This window comes from Anopheles funestus, chromosome 2RL (assembly GCF_943734845.2).
Source record: "Anopheles funestus chromosome 2RL, idAnoFuneDA-416_04, whole genome shotgun sequence".
Taxonomy (NCBI): domain Eukaryota; kingdom Metazoa; phylum Arthropoda; class Insecta; order Diptera; family Culicidae; genus Anopheles; species Anopheles funestus.
This window is the reverse complement of record NC_064598.1, coordinates 46,627,549-46,650,688: the sequence shown is the minus strand read 5'-3', so window position 1 is coordinate 46,650,688 and position 23,140 is coordinate 46,627,549. Positions and strand designations below refer to the sequence as shown.

General features: G+C 41.5%; 2 protein-coding genes across 27 annotated transcripts in view; one reads left to right on the top strand and one right to left on the bottom strand.

The window, feature by feature from the left end:
* LOC125765411 (tropomyosin-2) overlaps positions 1–23,140 on the bottom strand; it is an 83,876-nt gene that overhangs the window by 42,199 nt on the left and 18,537 nt on the right. For 3 of the 26 annotated variants that reach the window (XM_049430505.1, XM_049430491.1, XM_049430513.1), the window contains exons 4-8: positions 19,264–19,334; positions 17,123–17,198; positions 16,431–16,493; positions 12,641–12,710; positions 5,397–6,266 (exon numbers count right to left, since the gene is read on the bottom strand). In XM_049430505.1, coding sequence (XP_049286462.1) covers positions 6,184–6,266; positions 12,641–12,710; positions 16,431–16,493; positions 17,123–17,198; positions 19,264–19,334 — 363 coding nt within the window. In that variant the 3' untranslated portion in view covers positions 5,397–6,183. The other 23 variants (XM_049430512.1, XM_049430503.1, XM_049430509.1 and 20 more) reach the window with 16 other exon arrangements.
* On the top strand, positions 2,875–6,004 carry LOC125765424 (modular serine protease-like). Its single transcript, XM_049430575.1, has 4 exons — positions 2,875–3,069; positions 3,141–3,453; positions 3,514–4,058; positions 4,140–6,004. Exons 1-4 carry the CDS (start codon positions 3,000–3,002, stop codon positions 5,213–5,215), a joined length of 2,004 nt encoding a protein of 667 aa, XP_049286532.1. The 5' UTR covers positions 2,875–2,999; the 3' UTR covers positions 5,216–6,004.

Here is a 23,140-nt window from a genome sequence, read left to right as displayed (position 1 = left end):
AACCCGAACCGGTACATAGGCAGAAGATTTTCTTTTCACGTTTTTGGTACAATCCTCGCTTCCTAACACTTTTTCGCTTTGCGCATCGATTCTAAATTTGAACGTTGCAGTGTTGAACGCCGGTGGTTTTCGCTTTTTTTTTTGCTTCGTTCAGTTCATTTTTTCAACCCATTTTTCACCACCCAAACGGCAGCAGTGAAGGCAAGTGGTTTCGAGTTTTAAGAAATAAAATAACAAACACTGCCCATGAAGAAATTTTCGGTTCGCCTTCAGTTCGGTACCCAAAAATATATCTTCGAAGGAATATTAAATTTTCATCATCCGGCTGACCATCGTTTCGTTTTTCCCCGTTCTCTCGGTCCGGCCCCAGTCCATCGGTTTGGAAAGATGGTCAGTAAATTGACCCAAAAATTTAGATCACACGCCTGAACGCATTTGAATTCTGAGGAACAAAAAAAAAACAAGATCTATGCATGGCAGCAGTTGCTTGCATTTTTACATTTGTTTTGTTTTATTTTCTATATAAAATTTACTCCATTCAGTTAGTTATGGTCTTACCACAGTTTTATATTTTATTTTTATTATCATAATATTCAATATGAAAAATGGATGAAATGGAGAAAGTTTCCGCTGGCATAAAAAATTAAATTTATAGGTTTTTAAATGATTCTGTTTAAATTTTCTTAATTAAAAAAGATGGTGAACGTTTGCGTTCATCCTTGCGAATATTTATATTTCGCAATATAAATATAAATATAATAATATATTTATATTATTTATAAATATCCAAGGATATTCGCAAGGACAATATAAATATAATTAAAATGCTAACAGAAACATTACATGTTTCCCTTATTCTGTAAAAGAGGAGTTCCGCCAGCGTTTCAGAGGACTCCTGCAGCAACTTACAATCACTAAGCGGATAAGTAAATAAGTAATCTATTACGCTCTGCTATGCTCCGGAATGTTTCCACGGCCTTGTGCCTTGACGTTCTTTTTATTATATAGAATGTCTTGGAACTAATAGAGTAATTGACTACAGTAATTGACTAAATAGTCAAAAGCTGAAAAGTAAGCTACAAGCTAATATAAAAATTAAAAAATGCCTTCTCAAAATATGAGCTATTGTCCTCTTTTCGTAAAAAGATTATAGATGTTTACTAAAAAAACAACTATGAAATGATATTTATCGAACAAATTATTTTTGTTATTTGTTGTTTGTTTATTTTGAATTGTCCGCCCTAAAGGTTTAACAAAAAATTGACTTAAAAACTAAACTTAAACTAAAACTAAAAGCATAACTATAGCTAACTATAGTGGGGAAGTGGAGAAGACGGAGGATAGGAAGGTTGTGATGTGCGGGAACGGAAGGAGCCCAAGGAGGAGTTGAAATCGAACAGATGGTACAGGATGTTGAAGTGCCGAAGAGAGACAAGAAACGGATCATTTGAGCCATACGTAGTACGTCTGGAAGAGTCCGAGAGGAATGGACGTGAGCGAAGAGCGCGGGAAGGGACATAGAGAGGGATGCGAGAAAGAAGGTATGGCACATCAGTGGCGCCTAGAAGCAGCCCGCCTATGAGAAATGCCTGGGCATGATCCCGTCGAGTCTCCAACGATTTCAGGCCAAGAATTTGGCATCGTGATTCGTATGGAGGCATCTGCGTTTGGTTGGTATCCAGGAGTCGGCGAAAAACCATCCTCGTGAAATACTTTTGCGCCCGTTCGATTTTTGTAGTCCAAACAACAGACGCAGGACTCCAGACAACGCAAGCGTATTCCAAAGGACCACGGACTAGGCAACAGAAAAGTGCCTTAAGGCATGCCGGATCTTTTATGTCGATTGTAAGCCTACGGATAAGGCCCAGCACTTTGAAGGCTTTCGATACAATGGCATCGAGATGAGCGATAAAAGTTAATTTATGGTCGAGGGTCACTCCCAAGTCGCGGATTTCGTGGACACGACATAGCGGAGTTGAATTTAGGTGATAGTTATAAATAATAGGATGACGAGCACGAGAGAAGGAGATAATAGAACATTTACTGGGACATAACTCTAGGAAATTGACGGAACACCAGTAGGAGAATACATCTATGTAAGATTGAAGGGACGAACAGTCCTTCTGGTCATTTATCGATGCATAGATTTTAATATCATCCGCATAGAGTAGATGTCCAGAAGGAGGAAGAATATAAGTGACGTCATTGACAAACAAAAGGAAGAGGAAAGGACTCTTCCTCCAGAGTCCTCTAATTCCGGATAATTCTCTAATTTCCAGAGAGGAAATTAGTTCTCTTTACACCTATAAATGTAAAAAAATCTCTTCTCTAAAGAACAACAATTACTAGGTTTAAAAGATCAGAAAATAAACAGTATCTCTCTGACATTATTTCACCTACCTAAGTCTTACCAACCACCTTCATTCTTACCTTCGTTTGCATTTGTTTCTTTCATACGATCGGCAGTTCATTCGTAAAATAGTTTTAAAACAAATCATACTGACCGTCTGACCGAAAACATCTCGCCAGCTCATATTTATTTTTAACCATCCGTAAGAATTTCCTACCGTAAACAACCGGTCTCAACTGATAAGTTTCCGTATTACATTAACGCAGCATCGATCGTATGCGCCCCGGTATTAATGCAGCAAGGCCCTTGCCCAATCGCATCGTGCTTCCAAAACCATTGACCTATGCTCAGAACAATGAGATTTCGATTCGCAAAGCTCATCCACAGATTGAGTGGTTAAGAAAAAAAAACAAATCAAACAGGTTCTCACGTACACGCATACCATCGTCGGACTAGGGCGATAACGTGCGTTTGTACCACACGACTACGAAACAGCGAAAATATTGCTGCCTGTTTTGCAATGCACGCGATCATTAGAACCTTTGTAACCTTAGTGACGATCGGACGGTACGCAAACAGTTCCACACAGTGCGCAATGAAAGACAAACTAATAAAGCCTTAAAAGTGTTTGTCGATCTTCATCTCACAAATGATTAATACAAGCAAGTGGATACTTCGGGGATTGCTTTGTACTTTTGTTCTAGTGACGCGATCGAACGGTAAGTAAGCTAAAGCGTATTTGCGATTGGGAATTCCCATGTGCGTGTGCTTTCTCTTCGCGTCAGCGTAGCAGCATCAGCATCGTTTACACGCGATCGTCGAAAAGTGTGCAACTATTACGAATGGAAGTGCAGCAGCGGACAGTGCATCGAGTCCCACCAGCAGTGTGATGGGGTGATCGACTGCAAGGATGGATCGGACGAAACGTCCAAAAGCTGTGCCTTTATACGTTGCCCCAGCTACGCATTCCGTTGCCAGTACGGTGCTTGTGTGGATGGGAATGCACTGTGCAATGGTGTACGGGAGTGTGCCGACCATTCCGACGAACATGCACACTGTCCCGGGAATAGTGGCATGATTTTAGCGTCACACGGCAACTGCTCGTAAGTATTCGATCAAGTTGTGCTGGAATACTTTTGATAACGTTTCCTTTCTGCTTTTAGCAATACCGAGTTTTCCTGCCACTCGAGCGAATGTATACCGGCTGACCAGGTGTGCGATGGACAGGAGGATTGTCCGGACGGTACGGATGAAACGCAGCAGCTTTGCAGCCTTGTGTTCTGTCCATCGTTTTCATTCCGCTGCAGTTACGGTGCGTGTATCGGTGGATACTCCAAGTGTGACGGTGTGATCGACTGTCGGGATGGTTCGGATGAGGATGAGTTACTCTGTGGAAAGCCGTTCCCATCCACGACACCACGCACAATGACTGTGGTGATTTCAACAACTACCACTACCTCAACCACAACACCGAGTCCAGTAATCACCGTTACCGGACCACCGGGATCTTGTCGGGTGCCTGCAGCACCACGGCACGGACGAATCGTTTTGGACGAAAGTGCCCAAAACGTCCAAATAATGACGGGCGAGTTTATCGAAAACTATAACTCCGTGTACATAGTGTGCGATGATAAGTACACAATGAAGGGAACGGCCACGATTGTTTGTCTCGATGGGGAATGGTTGGAACCATTTCCGGTTTGTGAAAGTAAGCATGATCACGTGTTCTTTTGCCTCCTCCATTGTCTATTCTCCAATCTTTTATCGGTCTGTTTTTCGTTTTTTTTAGAGTACTGTTCGGAAATTCCTATCAATGGAATCACGATCGAACCGTTCTGTGAGTATCAGCGACGTCAGATTTCTTGCAAGCGCCCTCTTCCTCCAACAACGCGTGTACGAATCGGTTGTCGAGTTGGCTACCAGAAACCACTCGAACCCGTCAACGAAACGCTCAACTGTGTGGACGGTTCGTGGGACAGTGCTGTGTTTCGCTGTGAACCGATATGCGGTACACCGACACCGGACGCGGAAGCGTACATTATCGGTGGTAGTAATGTATCGATCGCGGAAATACCCTGGCATATAGCGATCTACAAAAACCTAAACGATTCCACACTGTCTGATTTGCGTTCGTCCGATTGGCAGTACGTGTGTGGGGGATCTATCATTACGGAGCGGCTTGTCGTGACCGCTGCCCACTGCTTTTGGGCCACGGAAGGGTTCTTCGACAAACGCTTCTTCCGGCTGGTGGCAGGAAAGTACAGACGATCGATAAGTGCGATCGAGGCACTACCACCGCAGTTCTTTCAAATCCACGAGATACTGCATCAGCCACAGTATCAGGACTTTTCCGGTTACTACAACCTGGACATTGCGATCGTGGTGTTGACCGATTTCATATCCTTCCGCACCTACATTCGGCCAATCTGTCTCGAGCGTAATCTTCGCACCGAAAGTGAGAAACGCATCAAACCGAACAGTTTCGGTCGGGTGGCAGGTTGGGGCTTTACTACGTCCACGGGCAATCTGAGCAGTGTGCTGAAAGTGATCGAAATTCCGACGGTGGATTATGTGACGTGCCGGGAGTTCTCACCCGTCGCTTACCGGCCATTCCTGACGGGTGATAAGTTCTGTGCCGGTGATCCTCGAACGGGGACGGGCGTATGTCAGGGCGATAGTGGAGGTGGATTCGCACTGGGCAAAGATGTGGGAGGCGACACTGTGTACTTCTTGTATGGGTTGGTAAGTTCAGCGCCACGTGCAGCGGACGGTGGATGCGCAGTCAATAAGTACGTTGCCTTTACCGAGGTGCAAAACTACATTCCTATGATACTGGACGCGGAGGGTCGGTATCCCGTGATATAGTGGAGATGCACAACCACCCTAAAGCATTTCATTGGATCGATCTTTATTACTGTTCCTCTTGCCATGCAGCACTTTTACATTTAGGTTTTAGATATAGGTTTGGAATGCGAGCAAAAAAACGTTTCTCTCTTATTCTTCAACTTGATTACTTGAACTTATTCACCACGGTGGTATCACCCGCTTGTTTTTTTTTTTGCTGACCAAATAAGGCCGCATTCTCTTCCTTTTCCTTCTTCTTCTTCTTAATCGAAAAAACCGAGCAGCAAATCACAAAAGCGTCACAAAATTTGCGTTTATCAGAATTAATAGAACTGGCTCGAAAGAGCTGATGAGGCTACCATGTTTCATTTTCTTTCCTTTGTCTGTCCGCCACGAAAAGGACTTTTAATTTTAAATTTGTTTGTTTTTTTTTTGGTTTCTGGATCAAGCGCACAATACCTACATACTTCTAAACAAGCTTTATATTTTATCTTTAATGGACCACCGCCACCATTGGATTGTACCGTGCTGAGACACACGCGCGATTTGTCTTGAGTTACGCGACAGCAGAAGAAAACTCGGCAACAAAAAAAAACGTGCAATGATTGAAACCTAGACAAAATTAATAGTTTTCGATCTAGTACTGTACTGGTACCTCGCAACACGGAATATGTAACATGTCTTCTGTTTTACTTCCTTGGAACCGCCACGTTGCTAAGCGAATAGTACCACTGTTCTGTGTGTGTGTGTGCTTTGCGTCAATAAATACCACAGCAGTTCGGAATGCGTTTGCTGTGTGTTTGCGTTATATCTGGACTGGCCAGCTCATATGTCTCTGGGTGAAGAAGACTTGGAATGGCGAACGATGATGGATAATGGTAATGATGCGATTTGGAAATGATTAAGTCGTGCGATTAGCGACCGTGCAAATACATCCGCCAGGTTTGTGTAGCTCGTTGATGACTACCGGAGGGCCCAGTGGCAGTTTGTTAGTATCCGGACAAGTCAGCAAAGGTTAGGTCCAGCTCGGCAGCAATTGCTTTGTACTTTGATTTCTCTTTGTTAAGATCATCTGCAAAAAGGTAGTGGAAGAGGAGAAAATATAAAAATATAAACTGTATGCATTTTTTTCATGATAATAAATAAAAGTTCAAAACTCATGGAATCTCACTAACTAACGGCTTATTTGTTTTGCATATTATCAGGCGTTTACTGAAATGACCTGGTGCCTTGAAAGAACGTATGTAGAACTACATTTATATTAACCCATAAAAGGATTCGAAGATTTGATATAGTAATGTAAGACAATAAAAATATAAATAAAACGCCACATTTTCTCTCAAATTATATTTTATCTACAAAACAGCTGTTCAATTTGAAAGCCCTACAAAACTTAAAATCTACATACTTACGCAAAACCATAACATACTCAAATAAACAACTACACAATCAAACAGAAAAACAAAACAAAACAAAACTGTAAAATATATTTTAAAATTCATTTATTTCATATCAATAAATGGTTCGCTAGTAATAAATATATTCCGATATAAAAACGGGCGCACAAAACAAGAGAAAACATACACTAAAAGAAGAGAACAACAACATCCGGTAGAAAGAACAGAACCGAAAAAGCAACTACGAAACATAGAAACTAGAAATGAAAACTCAAAACACGTGCTTCCTCCAATCGAGTTATATCGTTCGCTGTTGTTGTTGCTGCTGATGTTGCATTTCTTGTCGTATAAGTACTCTTAGCTCTTTATTATTGGATTTCTCTCAGCGGTTTTACCTTTTTGTTTTCATTTATAATAAACATATCATAATACATCGAAATAAAGAAGATATTTTCTGTGTGTAAGGTGCTTGTGTTTACTTTTTTTTGTTGTTGTTTCTTTGCTCACTGTTGGCTCTCTTTCTTTTTTTTTAGTTATTCTGGGGCGCTTTCGCTCTTTTTTCAGTAAAACAGTAGAAAACGGGTCCATTGCATTGCCTAATTAACCATTGCGCATTTCCCCTCCGGCACCAAAACATTCGACCCACAAAGGGAATCCTTTGATTTTGGATGACAAGCTCTTTCGCTTTTTCCTTCTTTAACAAACAAACGGAAACGGCGATAACAACGGTGACGATATATTGTACTTCCAAAATAAGCAAAACGACACCACTTCATCCGAAATGGAAGAAATCCGCCGTTCGCTCCTCTACTCGTTGCAACGATTGATCGTACACGTTCAGCGGTACACGACCCTCACTAGGCCCCCAAAACCGGGCAAGTAGGGTGTTTCAGTTATCGATCGTCTTCATCCTTGTCTCATGATGGTTTTTGCCTGTAGGAGCCAATCATCCGCCGATAGGTGGTACTGAAGGTGATGGTAACGGCTTCCGGAATGCAGCAAACACTGTTCCGTTCTGTTTTGCGCTCCTTTGATCGTTGGGGCGAATTTCGATGTTAACTTCGCCCTCCTTTTTGGTGGCCTCATCTCTGCACGGTAAACCTACAGCTAACCGATGGTAAAAATGGTGGCACTGATGGTGACGATGATACTGCCATTGGTAACCGAGCGAAGGAGAAGAAGCCTCGCATCCCGACAGGGATGACTTATTCCTTGAGGATGAGCTCGACGAAGGCGGTGTCGAGATCGTCTCCAATTTCCCTGTACTTCTCCTTCTCCATGACGAGTTCGTCTGTGCGGATGATGATGATAAGGTGTGGTAGTAACCGCGGCGGGTAGTGACAGTGATAGAACAGTACACGCAAGACGATCGATGATAAACGACCAGCGACGTAGTACACACGATGGCAAAAGAAACAGAACGGAAAATTCATAACGTAAGAATCATTTAACATCAAACTGATAAGTAGCGCTATGATCAACATGATCGCCTCGGATGAAACCTCTGCTTTTCGTTACCTAGAAGCGGATGCGGTTGCTTTCTATTGCGATCTCAAACGCACATTCACAATGGGGCACAATTTTGCAAGTTAATAGCGAGCCGGTTACTGTAAAAGCTGTACAATCTTGTTCTAGCCGGCGATCGGGCGATCGTTTCACTTAACCCAATCGCGATGCTTCGATACGGCGTTTTTTATCGATTTATTGGTATTGATTTATAGTAAAAAAAAAGCACACATCTCTTGCAAACAGGGGGGCGGGTGAGAAAAAAAGAGTAAAAAAGGATGATTTGCTAGCAAAACAAGCAAAGGGACGTGGACGCGCAGGAACGTGGTACTGTAGCAAAAGGAAGGCGGGGAGAAGGTGGCAGCTCTCAATAATGGGACGGATACGAGTCTGGCACCACCATTCTTTACGATGCTGGCGCTTCCGCCTCTGGTGCTGGTTCGGCTGGCGGAGCTTCCGGTGCTGGTGCTGCTTCCGCTGGCGGGGCTTCTCCTTCCGCTGGGGCAGGAGCATCTGCTGCTGCTGGCGATGCATCGCTTGCCGGTGGTGCGGCCGCATCTGCTGCACCCTCTGCTGGTGCTTCCGCCGGCGCTGCTTCCGGTGCGGGTGCAGCCGCTTCGGCCGGTGCCGCCTCCTTCGCCGGAGACGTCTTCGGTGTCGTACCGGTGGACGAACGCACGTACGGTACCTCAGCCGCCTCTGGCGGGAAGTGCTTGCGCAGCTCGAACGGGCTCGGCGTGCGGGCTTTGCTCGGAGCAGCTGCTGCTCCTTCGCCACCGGCCGCAGCACCTTCACCCTCGCCGCCGGCCGCCGCAGCTTCCTCCTTCGGTGCTGGCGGTGGTGGTGGTGGCGTTGGCAGCTTCGGCGGTGGTGGCGGAGTCTTCGGCTTCGGGCGACGCTCCGTCCATATAGGGTCGATACCGGGGATAAGATCGACGAACGCAAAGTCAAGATCGTCACCGATTTCGGCGTACCGTAGCTTCTCGACGATCAGTTCATCTATTACCCGCGAGATATTTTTACGCGATCACAAGCAACGATCGGAGTGCAGTTTCAAGATTTTAAAGCAGTCAAGAAGCAAATGTAGCGCAAATAAGAAAATAAAAGCAAACAATAAAATAAGCGAAAAGGCGTAAAATAAGAACAAAATAAAAGCGACAAAAAAACAAAGTAAAAGGAACACAAACAGAAAACAAACAAAAATAGCTCACACACATACAAGAGTTGTGGGGTTTTTTACTCGATTTACGATAAAATAATATATTATAAACACTCAAATACAATAAAGGGGTTTTTTCTCGCGCTGTTTTTTCCCCCCACATTAAACCTGCGTTCGACTTGGTGTATGTGGTAGTCGTGTGTGTGTGTGCGTTGTTTTGTTTTTTTTTCTTAAAAGGGAGTGTATTCGGTGTGTTTTCGTGTATCGACGTGTGATCATGTTAATTATGTGTGTGTTTTTTTTGGAGCGGACCTGTTTCGTCCTATGATCGGAAAAATTACACACGCACACACATATTCTTTCGATCGTCCTTTCGCGTAAGCTTACCATCTAAACTAGCATTGAAGGTATAAGAAAATTGAAACTCCTAAAGGCACGTTTTAACGGTCTTTTGCTGGCATTCGCGCATTCCTTTTGAATATCTGCCGGTACACGCAAAATCGTGAGATGTTGATTACTTTAACGATCAAATTTTGCACTCCAAATTGGACCCTCTGCCTTACATCAATATTCTTGCACATTGTCATTCTCATTGACGCTGTGTACATTCGATCGTTTTATGCGACGTTCTACTAGGGCGAGAGAAATGGGAAACTAGGCTTCTATTTGTCTTTTTTTTTACTGTAGGTTAACTATCGATGGCCGGAAAAGAGAACGATCGACCGTTACCGGCGGGACCACCACCGGCGGATCCACTCCAAACATGCAACATACTGTTTATGACGTGACGGTCTACTTCTAGTACTCGTTACCGCGATTTCGTCCTGCTTGCGTACGTGCACAGCTGTTGGTTCAGCAGATACGGATAGGGAATGAGGATGCGCAAGAGCTAAAACAACATTGTAAAGCGATAAAGGAGAACAATCAACCAACGCGTACGTTTACTATTGTTTGAAAAGGGCACATATAAAATTGTTGAAATAGGAGCCTGCCGTAGCATATGTGAAAACAAGTAGTAGAAGTATAATCTTCGTACGAAAAACATATTAAGGTGTAATATGACGCCCCAAAGCGATACGACATTGGAGCTTTAAAAGCATTTTTCAGTTTTTACTACTACTATTACTACTACTGCACACCTGCTCTGGAACGAATGAATCTCCTCTTAAATGTACAATGCATATTCCTTTTGTATGTTTGTTTCAAAAGATTTTTCAAAACTAACTTTATTTCCGGAATGCCATCGTTGGAATGTACTGTCGGTCTATCTCGGAGTGTGGATTTAAAATCAAAATAAAAAAAACAACGGCACAAATTCCGCGTAACGCGCGCCGGGAATGGGAATGGAAGATCATAGAACCTTCAACAAATTGGAAACTATCCTATACGGAAAAGTCTGTCTTTTACATATCTTGCTTTTGCTTTACAACGCATTTATGCTAGTTTAAAAAATACACCCACACACCCACATACGTTATCTATTGCTCCTACGGTGCACATGTGGCACAGGGTGTGGTGCCACCATACAGCCCACAAATCAATCTCTAAAATGCAACAAACAAAAAAAAACTTAAAACATGACACGACTCTACTCGTATTCGCTCATCTTCAACCGTTTGTGTGTATGTGTGCTTGTGACTAACGATAATCAAAACTTATTGAAAATTAAACTTCCGTGTTTTTTTACAATTGCATTAAATCGATCGTGGCCCATATAAATCGATCGGTTTTACTTCGTGTTTTGATCCATTTGCACCGACGTGTGTGTTTTTTTTTGCAACATTAACAAAAGGCTTAGCTGTCCTACAGGACACTTTCATATAATGTAACGTTTTCTTGTGCGTATATTGTTTAAAACGGCAAATCTACTATACTCCTTTTACTGTCTTTCTCTTGCTTAGTGTTTCGGTTGTTATCCTTTTCCTTAATTCTTCATGATCCACGCACTGATCTCCTGATCATCTTCCATATTTGATTACTCGTGTTCCTTCCCGTGTGCCACAAGATCTTCTTCTCCTACATCCCTATATACTGTAGGCGATGAGCGGTTTTAATTTATTAAATGAATGGAGAATGGGGTTAAAAATTCAAACCCCTTAAAAATGGTGGCATGTGTACAGAAATGCGTATATGTGTTTGTGGGTTTTGTAAAATTATTACATTCGTGTGGTTTTGTTGTTGTCGTCTGTGAAGGGCTGTTTTGCCATATGTAAATCTATGCGCATCGCATTTTTAGCGTTTCCGGCTTGCCAATAATACATCAGTTTCCCACCCGGTACGGTTCTACAAATATTCTTCTCCTTCCCTTTTCCTCACAACATAAACCACGTTTTGTTTTGTTTTTTTTTTAAATACATCTCGATCCTGGTTTGCTTTTTTCCATTCCTTCTAAACACCACAAGGATACCGCGGGTGTGCGCGCAGTTGGGTATTTTGGTGGCATCACCCATCATTCTTATAACGGCAGCCACCGGATTTGCCGCATTTGCCATTTGCAAAAGGCCGACGCATTCGCTTTACATGTTCTGGATGTCGTGCAGGGTCGCTTCCATCTCCTCCTGCAGCATTTTGTTCTTGGCACGCTCGACCGTCAACTCGTCTGCGCACCGCATGCATTCCCCGCGCATGTGCGTGTGGGGTGGTTTGGTTTGAATTGTGTTGATGATGTTGTTGTTGTATCGTGTGAATTGTCACACGAGCCATGAAGATGAGCACAGGTCGCATTGGAGGTGTTGCATTGATATGTTTGTTGTTTGCGATCATACGCGTGATCGTTTTCAATTTGCAGGTATGAGAACATCAAGGCGCACACAACATATTCAGGCAAGGTAACAACAACAAGGTTCGGCATTATATTCGATTAGCAGAGGCATGGTAGAAAGGCGCACACATCGCATTCAAAACGGGTTAAAGAAAACAAAAAATAAAAAAAGAAAAGGAAAACATAATGAAAACACATCAAATAAACATTAAAAACTAGCGTTTGTAAAATAAGTTCACTATTTCATATAGATACAATATCACAATCGAAATGTGGAAAACAAATTAAACAAACTTTAAACAAAATAAAAATAAAACTTAGGAAGAATTGTACGGAATTATTTTTGGGAATAAAACATTTTTTCAGTGCTTTGGAGTGATCATTATTACTTCTAAAAACACTCATGTACGACTAGTGGTTAATAATAACATAAACAAATTCTCAACAAATGGCGTTTTTAGCTTTCGTCAAACGTTTAGCATTATTAATACAACTGCAACTCAGGTTTGCCTGTTCGAGATCAGACGGATCTCTACAACACTTCTTTAGGTGACTATTATGACGGTTTTAAGGATGATTTTTTTTAATAAAGCACAACAAATTGGAAACACGGACACACTTACCTTCGAGTCTGTCGACTTCCTTCTGCAACTTCTGAACGGAACGTTCAGCGAATTCAGCGCGGGCCTCAGCCTATTTGAATATTACCAGGTGTTTGTAAGGTAATTCGATGAAAAGGTTGAAGAAGGAAAGAAAAAATAAGCATATTAATATTCTGATCCATCTAACCGTCCGATAAAAAAGCATCGTGCAACGGAAGCCCGCTAAATGTGATTCTTGTGTGGCACATAAAAACAGGACATCATCCATTCGCACTACTAAATCACATTTCACGTTTTCCAGTTTTTTGTTTGTTTTCAACTAAGCAAAACAACTAATCTAGTATTGGCATGCATTCCATCTACAAAACTCCTTTCCTGCTCCTTATTATGATATCCCTGTTTTGTCTTTTGCATTAGTTTCGACAGCAGGGACTCAATTAATGTACTCTTCTCTATAGAGCGAGCAGCGCTAATGTTGGCGAAAGCTTGTTATGTCTTTGGGTTATTGGGCAGTAGAGAAAGAGAGAGAGAAAAACGAAAAGCTACGGGGCACTTTGACCTGCCCCGAACGAAAGCTGGATAACAACACAACAACACACAGTTCATAACACGGATACACAGTTGAGTTAGGTAACGGAAAAACCACCCCCTTACCTCACCGGTGCGCGCATTTTGTCTTGTCGTTATGTTGGAAGTTAGCGGTAGAAGTTGAAGACCATTCCTACCATCCCCTAAGCCTACACTCGCTACACCAACCCACACCAATTTGGAAGTAAGACTGATCATCACCCTAGCCGTGTTGTCGGTGGAAAGGCACTGTTTACACTAATCTTTGGCACCCTAGTAGTAGCACCTGGAGCACCCTGATCGTCAAATTAATAAGAACAGCAATGAAGTACTTCTTCTGCTGCGATCGTGAGATTTGGGGGAAAATTAATTAATGAAACCTTCTACCCTAATAATACGAATTCTCGATATCTCTTCGCACCATCGTCCATAAAAGCATTATTTCCTGGGCGAATTCTAAATCATTGCCAGCAAATATGGCAAGGTACAGTGTACTAGCGGAACCCGTCATGAAGTGAAAGACGCAGTATGGAGTATGGGGCAAGCGTACCGAACCTGTTAAAGGGCATCTCTAAGATACGAAACGAGGTAGTAGAGAAGGCAGAAGTTCGCGCCAGAACGCGCCTTAGAAGCAAACTTACGTTGGTCAGCTTGTCGTTCAGCTGATGGATCTTATCCTCAACGGAATCGCGAGATGCCATCGCCTACGGTTACGGAGAATGGCGTTGCCACATTTGACATTGTTTGGAATGAAGAAGTTGGATTAGATACGAAGTAACAAACCAGGCAGGTGTCGCAATCTTTCAGGTCCGTCGAATTAAAAAAAGTTTACGCATTCGCATATACGCGATCGTTGTCTTTCCTCGCGTTGGAAGTTTTGTTCAGTTCTTTCTAGGCGGTACAAGCACCGGCTAGATCGTCATTCAAGTCGTCTTCAACAAAAGCTCATGCCCTTCCCTTCGAAACGCTTTCCCTTGTCGCAAGGATTAGAAGAGAACTATACAACGGTGCAATGGGTGGTCTTCGGACAGAAGGAAACGGACTTTGACACAGGGACAGAGGATCGACACGGACTTGTAACGAGGGACAAACACGGATGCGCGGGCGATACAGACACACACACACACACAAATAGACAGAATCGCATACATGTCACAGCTAAGCGGCGTGTAGAGGCGCTGGACAGGCTTGGTTGGCATCTTAACTCTTGTGCACTTTATGTTTTGATAGCAGCAGTTAGGCATATTTAACCTTTCTCGCTGTTGATAAAAAGAACTACATAACACAGTGTGCGGATGAGTGTGTGTGTGTGTGCGATCAGTGTGTGGCAAAGGAAAGTCAACGTTCTGTGGAGAAAAATCGAAAGAAAAGTTAAACGGAAGGGATACTAATAATGGCACGCAATATTTGGACAAAGAAAGGGGGAATGTGAAGATCAACAACCGATCAACAGATCAGCTTCGCGTTAGAATGCGAAGATCTTGACAGTAGAGTTCCAACCAAGTTCTAGCAAGAGACAGTGCATAAAATATACACTATTTTTCACACGTTGTCCTCGTGATGTTGTGAAGGATGAAGTTGTAAACGTATATAAGAGCTACATTTAAATATTCCAATAAAAAAAACTATTAGTGTCTCAAATATGTCGGTTGATCGATTCCTCTGCCCTGGGTTCGTTGAAGGCTCTAGCAGGAATGTTCATATAGCGCAACATACAGTGGACAGGATGACGACACAAACAAAGGATACAATGTTGAAAACCAAGACACAGACATAAGAAGTCGCAGCGAGAAAGGATAAAGTGTAAATCGGGCAAATTGGGATAATTGCAAACACTACAACAGCACTCAATGCTAAATCACTGAGTAGAACACTAGTACGGTGTGAAAAAAACGGGCGGCAAATACAGGGATAAAGAGAGCAAGGCATTACAGATCCTGACGCTAAACTATACCTTACGTTTGCGGATTTGCACAATTGCTAGAGCTCTAATGCCAGAACAATGTATGTACTTAGTAAGAAGGTTCGAGAAACGCATGTCCGGTGCCCAATCTAACCCACCCCAAAAACTAAAGACAAGTGTACTATAGACACGCTACACCTACTGCGAAATTATTTGTTTCATTTTCAGTGGTCCTGTACCTCCTTGAGACGTTGATCCAACACTCTCACTTGGCCACCGTACGATTCCTCTCGTTGCGTTGCCTACACGCGCGTGTCCGTTCATTTACAGCAGCACACCGGTCGATTGGTTGGTTGGGACATCATTGTGTCCCGTCAGGATTCATCATCATCATCATCATCGTCAAGTTCCACACACACAAACACACACGCGGTCAGTACAATAAAATCGGGCAACGTATGAACGCCCGCAAGCGCGTACACACATGCACATCCGTTGCGCAAAACATCAACAGCAAACAGGTGATCATCGACCAAACGAAGATCATGTTGTGTGAGTGTGTGTATGTTGCGCGATCATTACCGCATCGTCGATTATCGATTATGTTCGATTTTTGTACGTCATTTTACATTGTTTGGTTGATGTTGTTTTGATGCAGGCAGGTTAATCGTTTTTTTGGCATTTTTATTTAGATGGGTTAGTAGTAGTTGGTTGATAACCGAACAGATGAACACGCGTCAACGGGAAGGAATATATATGAAAGTAATAAAATAGTATGTATTAGAAAATGAGCTACTAGTGTGTAGGTAATTTGAATGTGATCTTTTTTTATACATGTTTTATCGTTGAAATAAAATTTATGCTGTAAAAGTCTCGACGCATCGCTGCAGGAATGTGGCTGAGAGATTACGCCTGAAGGTATGCTACACAACACTGTTAAACGTGATTTTGTAGCGCGTGATTGCATACTTTCAGGCGTTTGCAACACAATCCTTAGCGAAATTACGTCGAGCTGAGTAGAAACACAAGATATATTGTGTATTATAAAAGATGGATTCGCCTGTTAGGAGAAAGGGGTATTAAAGTCTTTATAAGGAGTACGTGAAAGAGAAAATAAAAATCTACACACTAATAGAAAACACACACGCGATTTCTTCGAGAACAGGAAAAGAGGTGAAATGTCCTTTTTAACTTTTCTTGCTCAACAAAACGGCCGGAAAGGGTACAGAGAAAATTCAAAAGCAAAAAAAAACACAACACAACATTCACGGCACACGCGGGTTTTTGGGGGGCGGTTGCATAAAGACAAAAATAATAGCACGGCAACAGAAGATGCTGTACCTCCTTTAGACGGGTGGTGAGGGTCTTGATCTGGTTCTTGTACTCTTCCTCGCGTTGGTTAGCCTACGCAATCGTGTGCACAGAGTACACAGTTGCCAAAACAGAGCAATTACGGTATTGGGATGAACGAGACGGTGAAATAGTTGAACCAATTCACACCACACAAACGTTTTGCGATTTGTGGCGTTTCAAAGATGGGGCCCACAAACAATTTTCGTTCGGCACAAACCGAACAGTAAGAGGGTAAAGGGTGTTCGATAAGGGTGAAAGGGAAAGAAATTGGAATTTTTGTTTGGAAATGAAATAAAAAAAATAAAGTCGATTTAGACGAGTTTACAAATAATATCAAGTAGTGCGGTGTATAAAGTTGGTAAATTATGGAAATTTGTTTTTCAACAATTGTGTCAGTCATGGCCAACCTTTACAGGTAGGTAACAGGTTCATGTCTATTTGCGAATGGGTAAATCAAATTTGCGTCCAATTGTCTATGAATAAGTTCTAGTCTGGCGTTTGATGATAAAGAGATAAAGTGACCATTGAAACAATCATTATTAAACTCTTTATCAACCAACAACACCGACTTCACAGTACAGTGTCACGTGTCTTGTGTGGGGTAAAACGGTTCGAAGGATGATTTTCTTAGCTAAGAAAACCAGCCCTAGTGGCCGTTTGTGCAGTCGGAACATTCTTACCTTTTCTTCCGAGACTTCCAGCGACTTCAGGTTGTTACCGACCACGCGCAGTTCCTCCTCAAGCTCGACAATCTTGCTGCAAATTATGCAAGTAGCCGAAGTATCGTAGATGGGGAAAAAGAAGTGAAAAGAAATCAATTTAGTATTTTTTGATGACAAGTTGATATGCATTAAAATAGTTGAATTTTTAAAAACCAACAAAAGCAGATAGTTGTGTTAAGATAAAGCTTTAGTAACGGATAACTCTTATCGATGTTTTACGGATTACCGTACCGTCAGTAGTTAATGTACACCATACAAACCTTTCGTTCATCTCGACCTTCTCCTCTGAGCGCTCGAGGTCCTGTTCCATGAGTACCAGCTTTCTGGCCACCTGTTCCAGTTCGGCCACCAGTGCATCGGGTGGGGAACCATCGCCAAGGGTTAGGACCGCCGTGGGCATATTGTTATTGTTGAAAGCGCACAAATACACACGCACACACAAACAAACACACACGAAAACAAGTTGCAGGTGCGATGTTGCGGTTGAAGTGTCCGGGCCACAAGCGCACCAATGTGATCGTCGTCGTCGTCGTCGTTATCGTCGTTGTTTTGCCGATGTCATCCGGACCCAATCGATATCCAATAAGGCATTGTCGGTGGTACAGCACAGACGAGATTCGGTTGGTTCGGGTGTATTTTTATTTATTTTTATTTCGATAGTTAAAGGCGAGGTGAGGGTTAGTCGCAAACACGACACGCATCCAAAAATTGATCATCCGTCGATCGGTGTGTGTTGTACAGCCGGTTTTTTTTGCAAGCAGCACAAAAACAAGCAGAGCACGCATAACACCAACCCGGGGTTTGTGTGTGCGCCATTGTGTGCAGGCGTTGTTGGGGGTAAAAGTAGACAAGAAAAAGGGGTTGAGGTTAGTATATCACATCGGTAGGTCATGGTACTCTCATCATCGATCACTAGCTGTGTTTGTGTGCGAAGGTGTTTGGCGAAACGATGCCACATCGCTGAACATCGCAAAGAAGAGGACAAACAACTACTGTACGCTGTGTCTGAAGGACACAACTTGCGTGATCGCTGAAGGATCCGTAGGTTTCGCTCGGGGCGGTAAAGATCCACCAGTTGCTTGCTTTGTGTCTCTTCTTTGTAGCCGATCAAGCGTGACATATACATTACACCTTACCTTCACAGTGTCACAACTAGCGAGAAGATCAGCGGATGATAGTATGAATGATATTTTATTCGTAGATGAAACATGATGGTATCAAAATGGGGAATGAAGGGTAGGATTTTTTTTGGGGAGAGGGGTGTAATATAAATATAAAAAATATTCGGTCATATTCCAGCGCAAAACCCGGGACACATTTGGAGTCGATGAATGTCCCAGATTTAAAAAAAATTAAAAAGCATACAACAACAAACAAACAAACAAACACAAAACTCAAAACTGATTAGTGAAATGTACACTAGAAAACCTTCCTAATCCATCAATATGAAGAGAAATTAGCAACACGTTTTAACCTTTAAACGTTATAGCAACTTCAAACGAAGATCACAGATTGTGTTCGATCGTAAGTGCATCACTCTCTTTAGGAATGCATCCGGATCCGGTCAGCTTTCGAATCGGGGGGCCAATTAACAGCCTCCCACCTTTCACTAGTCAATAAACGTGATTTACTTGACCTCTTCTTCGAAATGGGTGCCCTTATTTATGCTGCTTTTGGCTCACGATGCATAATTTCCCTTCAACCACTCATGCACTCCATGCCACCCCACCTCCAACCTTGGGCGGGTGGTGTGCACTCTAATTTTGTAATAAAACTCATCCATAAATCGGTGCAAGCAGTAGGCGCAGGAACATACAGAGGAGCAAAATAGCCGACACAGTCCAGTGTGAACGATCATCGATCCAGATCCAGATCGCGAAGGGCTTCTCAGCGGCTAGAACCGGGCGGACGCTTCTTCTCGCAGGTGGGGGAGGTTAGAAAAAGAAACAAACATAACAACAAGGAGAACAACAAAAAGTCCGCAGCAGCAGTAGCGAGTAATGTGTTAATAAATGCAATGTAAGAGTGGGTCTTAGCAGTACACACGAAACAAACGCAACACACGAAACAACACGAGGAAAGAGGGCCAGAGTACGTACGCTTCACCGGCTTCGGCGCGCTCTTCAGCACGCTCAAGATCCGCCTCAACCATGGCCAATTTACGGGCGACCTACACATCCGACGAGAGAAGTTCCGGAAATGTTGTGCCACCGTCCGATCAATCGAGGACGAGAATGGTGCAGGAAGACGGATGGGCGACGGGTGGAAAAGATCGAAAGGTTTTAGTATCATCATATTTAAGTGGACATTCTATCGTATCCGGTTCCATGCAGCCGACACATTTAAAACGAAAGAAACACTCGAAGACAAGTTGTTAGTTGGAAGCAAACAAAACTCCTGTGTTAAATGTTTTCGACTCGAGATTCGTCCTTAAAGTTTTGCCAACTGAAACGTGGTACATATAACACGGGCATGCAAGTATGTGCTTTACTGGTGATCATACATTAATTACCAGTTTTTTTAAATCTAAATCTCTTATTAATTTAGTAGCATAACAACAAAGTTCTTGCAGGAACGAATGCAATGCTACTAGAAATGTTTTGCTCATCATTTTCGTCTTTTGTTTTCTTCTTCAGTTCTAAGTAAATATTATACGATAAAGGAATCCGTTTACCTTCATTCCGTTTCGTAATTTATTCCAATGTCCTTTTGAGATGCAAAGTCGCAACAAACCTTCACTAAATGTATTTTTAATTTCAATGCTATTGAATGCGCGAAGGTTTATATTGCAGATAGTTTATTATCGCTTTAGAGTCATTATTTATGTTTAAAGTAAACTTTTTTTTACGTAATTTCCATCCAATTAGCAATCCAATTGTTTCAGGAGCTAAAAGACAAACAGTTTCAGGATAGTTTATTTTTCGAACATTTTTTTCAAATCTACAAGGATTACTTTGCAGAAGGCGAGAATGTCCTTTTAGTTAATGAGGAAGGCATGGCACGTTGAAGATATTCGAATAGACGTGCCACCATTCAATGGAGTGGCACCGCCCCAACGATAATATCAAATAATTCAGATAAATTACAAAATATGATTTTCTTAGAGCTTTCTTTAAACATTTTCAATCCACTATTAATCGATTTTAAGCAATTTCCAATCAAACTAAACTTGGTGGTGCAATAAATGTCTTTTTTTTTCTTATTATCTACATTGATACATACGGACTGGGTTTTTCAGACATGAGTTACCCAGACCTGAATATGGTGCCCAAAGTTGTACAAAATAACTTGATTAGATAACTACATCGGTATCGTATATTTCGTAAATCATTAACATGACTTTCCAACATTTGCTATCCGCACAACGCACGTGGTTTTAAGACCATAAAATCTAAAACAATCTAAACAATGCAACAAATGTTCCGATATTTAATATCGGATCGATATTTAATGTAGAATATTTCATTCATAAGAATTACACCACATTAATTATTTTTTTAATCTCATTTGATATAAACTGAGAAAATTGAAGTACTTTAAATCAAGGGGAGAAATTCAGGGTAACAACTGATCATATTAACAGTGTCATTTGCTTGACCTAGCTTTCAAATTTAGGAGCATTGTTTGTAGATAAATTTGATGAGTTGCCCAACTCTTTTGCAAAACACAATCAAAGCAAATTATTAAGGATATTCTACTCAGAATTTCAACAAATTATATTCTGTTGTCTGAAGTGGAATTCCATTTTTTTACAGAAAAACTATCCATGTTTAGTATTAATTGGATTACCAGACAATAAGAACACACCGGTCAAAAACTGGCTTTAAAATGTGTTTTCCAAATGCTTTATTAATCAATTCTTAATGCGAAAAGATAGGATCACATTATATTCGATCCAATCTTTCGATAATAAAAAAACTAAAAAGATAAAACAAAATAGTTTGGCATATAATTGAAAATTTAAAAAAAGAAACATTTTTATAGCTTTTCGCCAACAGACAGTCTCTATTGCAAATCACATTTTGTATTTTTTCGTTTATCGTTTATTATAAAAATAATTAAGGCGCATTCTTTCGGACAACAGGAACATTGGACAAAAAAAAACAAATAGAATGAAGGTAAACGTTACGATATAAGCTTAAAAATATAGTAAAATAAATTTATAAACAGTACAAATTTTGCTTTATTGCTTCTTTACAATACACACATAAACAGGAGATACGCAGTTTGTATGCAAACGTTTTGTTTTGCATTCCTTTATTCCATAGTCGATAAATAAACTCATTGCTTCATTTTAAAATATTATATTTTTCATCGGTCAGTGAGTGTGTGTGTATATATATTTATGTTAATATAACGTCTCCGTTGTATTATTTAATAGTTTTATTCCTTTATTAAGCAGCACTTTGACTTGTTGGGTTTTATACTCCCGATTCCGATTCGATCGCACGTCGCATTGGTTGGGGTTTACTGTCAGTAATAACATAATGGAGGGTGAAACTGTCCCCGGAGTATATTAACATGAACATCAATCAGCTTTCCTATATATTTATATATGTATGTGCCGCGTGCGTATGCTACACATGATCGATTATAAAATGGCGAAAGGAGTTTCGTTTTCGCATAACAATTACATGATTTTGATAGCTCATGTTACAGCTAGATTCTGATTTGATTTTGGGATTTTAACTTCGCTAAAAAATTGTAAGCGTTTTATATTATTGCTTTTGTGTAGTTTTAATTCCCTTCTCTAGTGTTTCCATTCCTGTTTCCCAATGGACGGAACAATGTTTTACAAATAGAATGAAATTTTCTGTACAAAGCTGGCAATTAAAGTGGATGCAGTGAAGGCAATACTAGGCATTATTTGATATAATTTTTTTTTTGTGTAACATTCAAAATTATTGTCATTCCAGGGAGGAAAGAATGTGGTTCGTTGTTTTTCTTTTTGCTTTCATAAATGAGAACTACACTAAAACATGTCGTCGAGATAATGAGTTCAACGTACACAATATCTGTTAACAGAAAAAAGCTGCATTTCGTTCTGCTTTACATTTCCCTTTTCTATCTCACATTTTCGCTACATGTTTAGTCCTACAAAAGCACCGATTGTGTTAATGATTGGCTTTATCACGGCCACACAACAAGAAAGGCACACGCGTTCATTGTAAGCGTCTCGTTTATCTTTTCGTAGTTCTTGCACCGATTTCATCATATTCGTTCGTGTTTTTTTTTTCGTTCACGCACCCGTACTAAAGAAAAAACCCTCTCCCCATACGTTCTTCGTCTCCGTTATGATGAGCAACAACATTTACTAACAAGCATTGCATCGTTTCATTTATGCTGAGTGATGATGACCCCTGCCCGGAGAAGGTCTGCGCACACCACACATTTTCCACGTCAACCACCAAAAAAAACACCAACCGCAAAATCTGGGTGAAAATTTCACAACAGGATGGTGTGGTGGACACGCTTTGCTCTTCCTGCTTGAGTGAGCAGTTTTCTCAACACCCAGCGAAATAAACACACCGTTGGTTAGTTTAGCATACAAAAGAAGCTTTGGTGCACACGAGAATCGTCAGCGTCGCGGGGTTTCCTTTGTAGGTGGTTTTCTAGCTGTTTCTTGATAGTTTATTTTTTTATTGTTTCAAGCAATGTTTCAATACGAAGTGCAAGAAGGGTGGCCTGAATAAATACGCATTCAAACGGATTCCCGCCCCCCTCGAGCGTAGACAGTGACCAAGATGGGGTTTATCTTAGGAGCACTGAAGGAGGTCATTTCATCATTTCTCTATTTGTGAACCATTCTCTGTCAACAAAATGATTGCATTCACACCACCGAAGGGTGAGTTACATGGTTGGTGGTCAAAGATGAAAACTATTTTACATTATTTTATCTGCCTGTGGAAGATCACGTTGAATGCCAGCCGATTTCTCGGGGCAATAATAAAAATTGCAATGCAAAAAAATCACAAA

Excerpts from the sequence above, each read along its gene's own strand:
- LOC125765424 (XM_049430575.1), top strand. The coding sequence starts at position 3,000 with ATGATTAATACAAGCAAGTGGATACTTCGGGGATTGCTTTGTACTTTT. Across the intron at positions 3,070-3,140 it reads TCTAGTGACGCGATCGAACG|CAGCATCAGCATCGTTTACA; the intron begins GTAAGTAAGCTA and ends GCGTCAGCGTAG. Across the intron at positions 4,059-4,139 it reads ACCATTTCCGGTTTGTGAAA|AGTACTGTTCGGAAATTCCT; the intron begins GTAAGCATGATC and ends CGTTTTTTTTAG.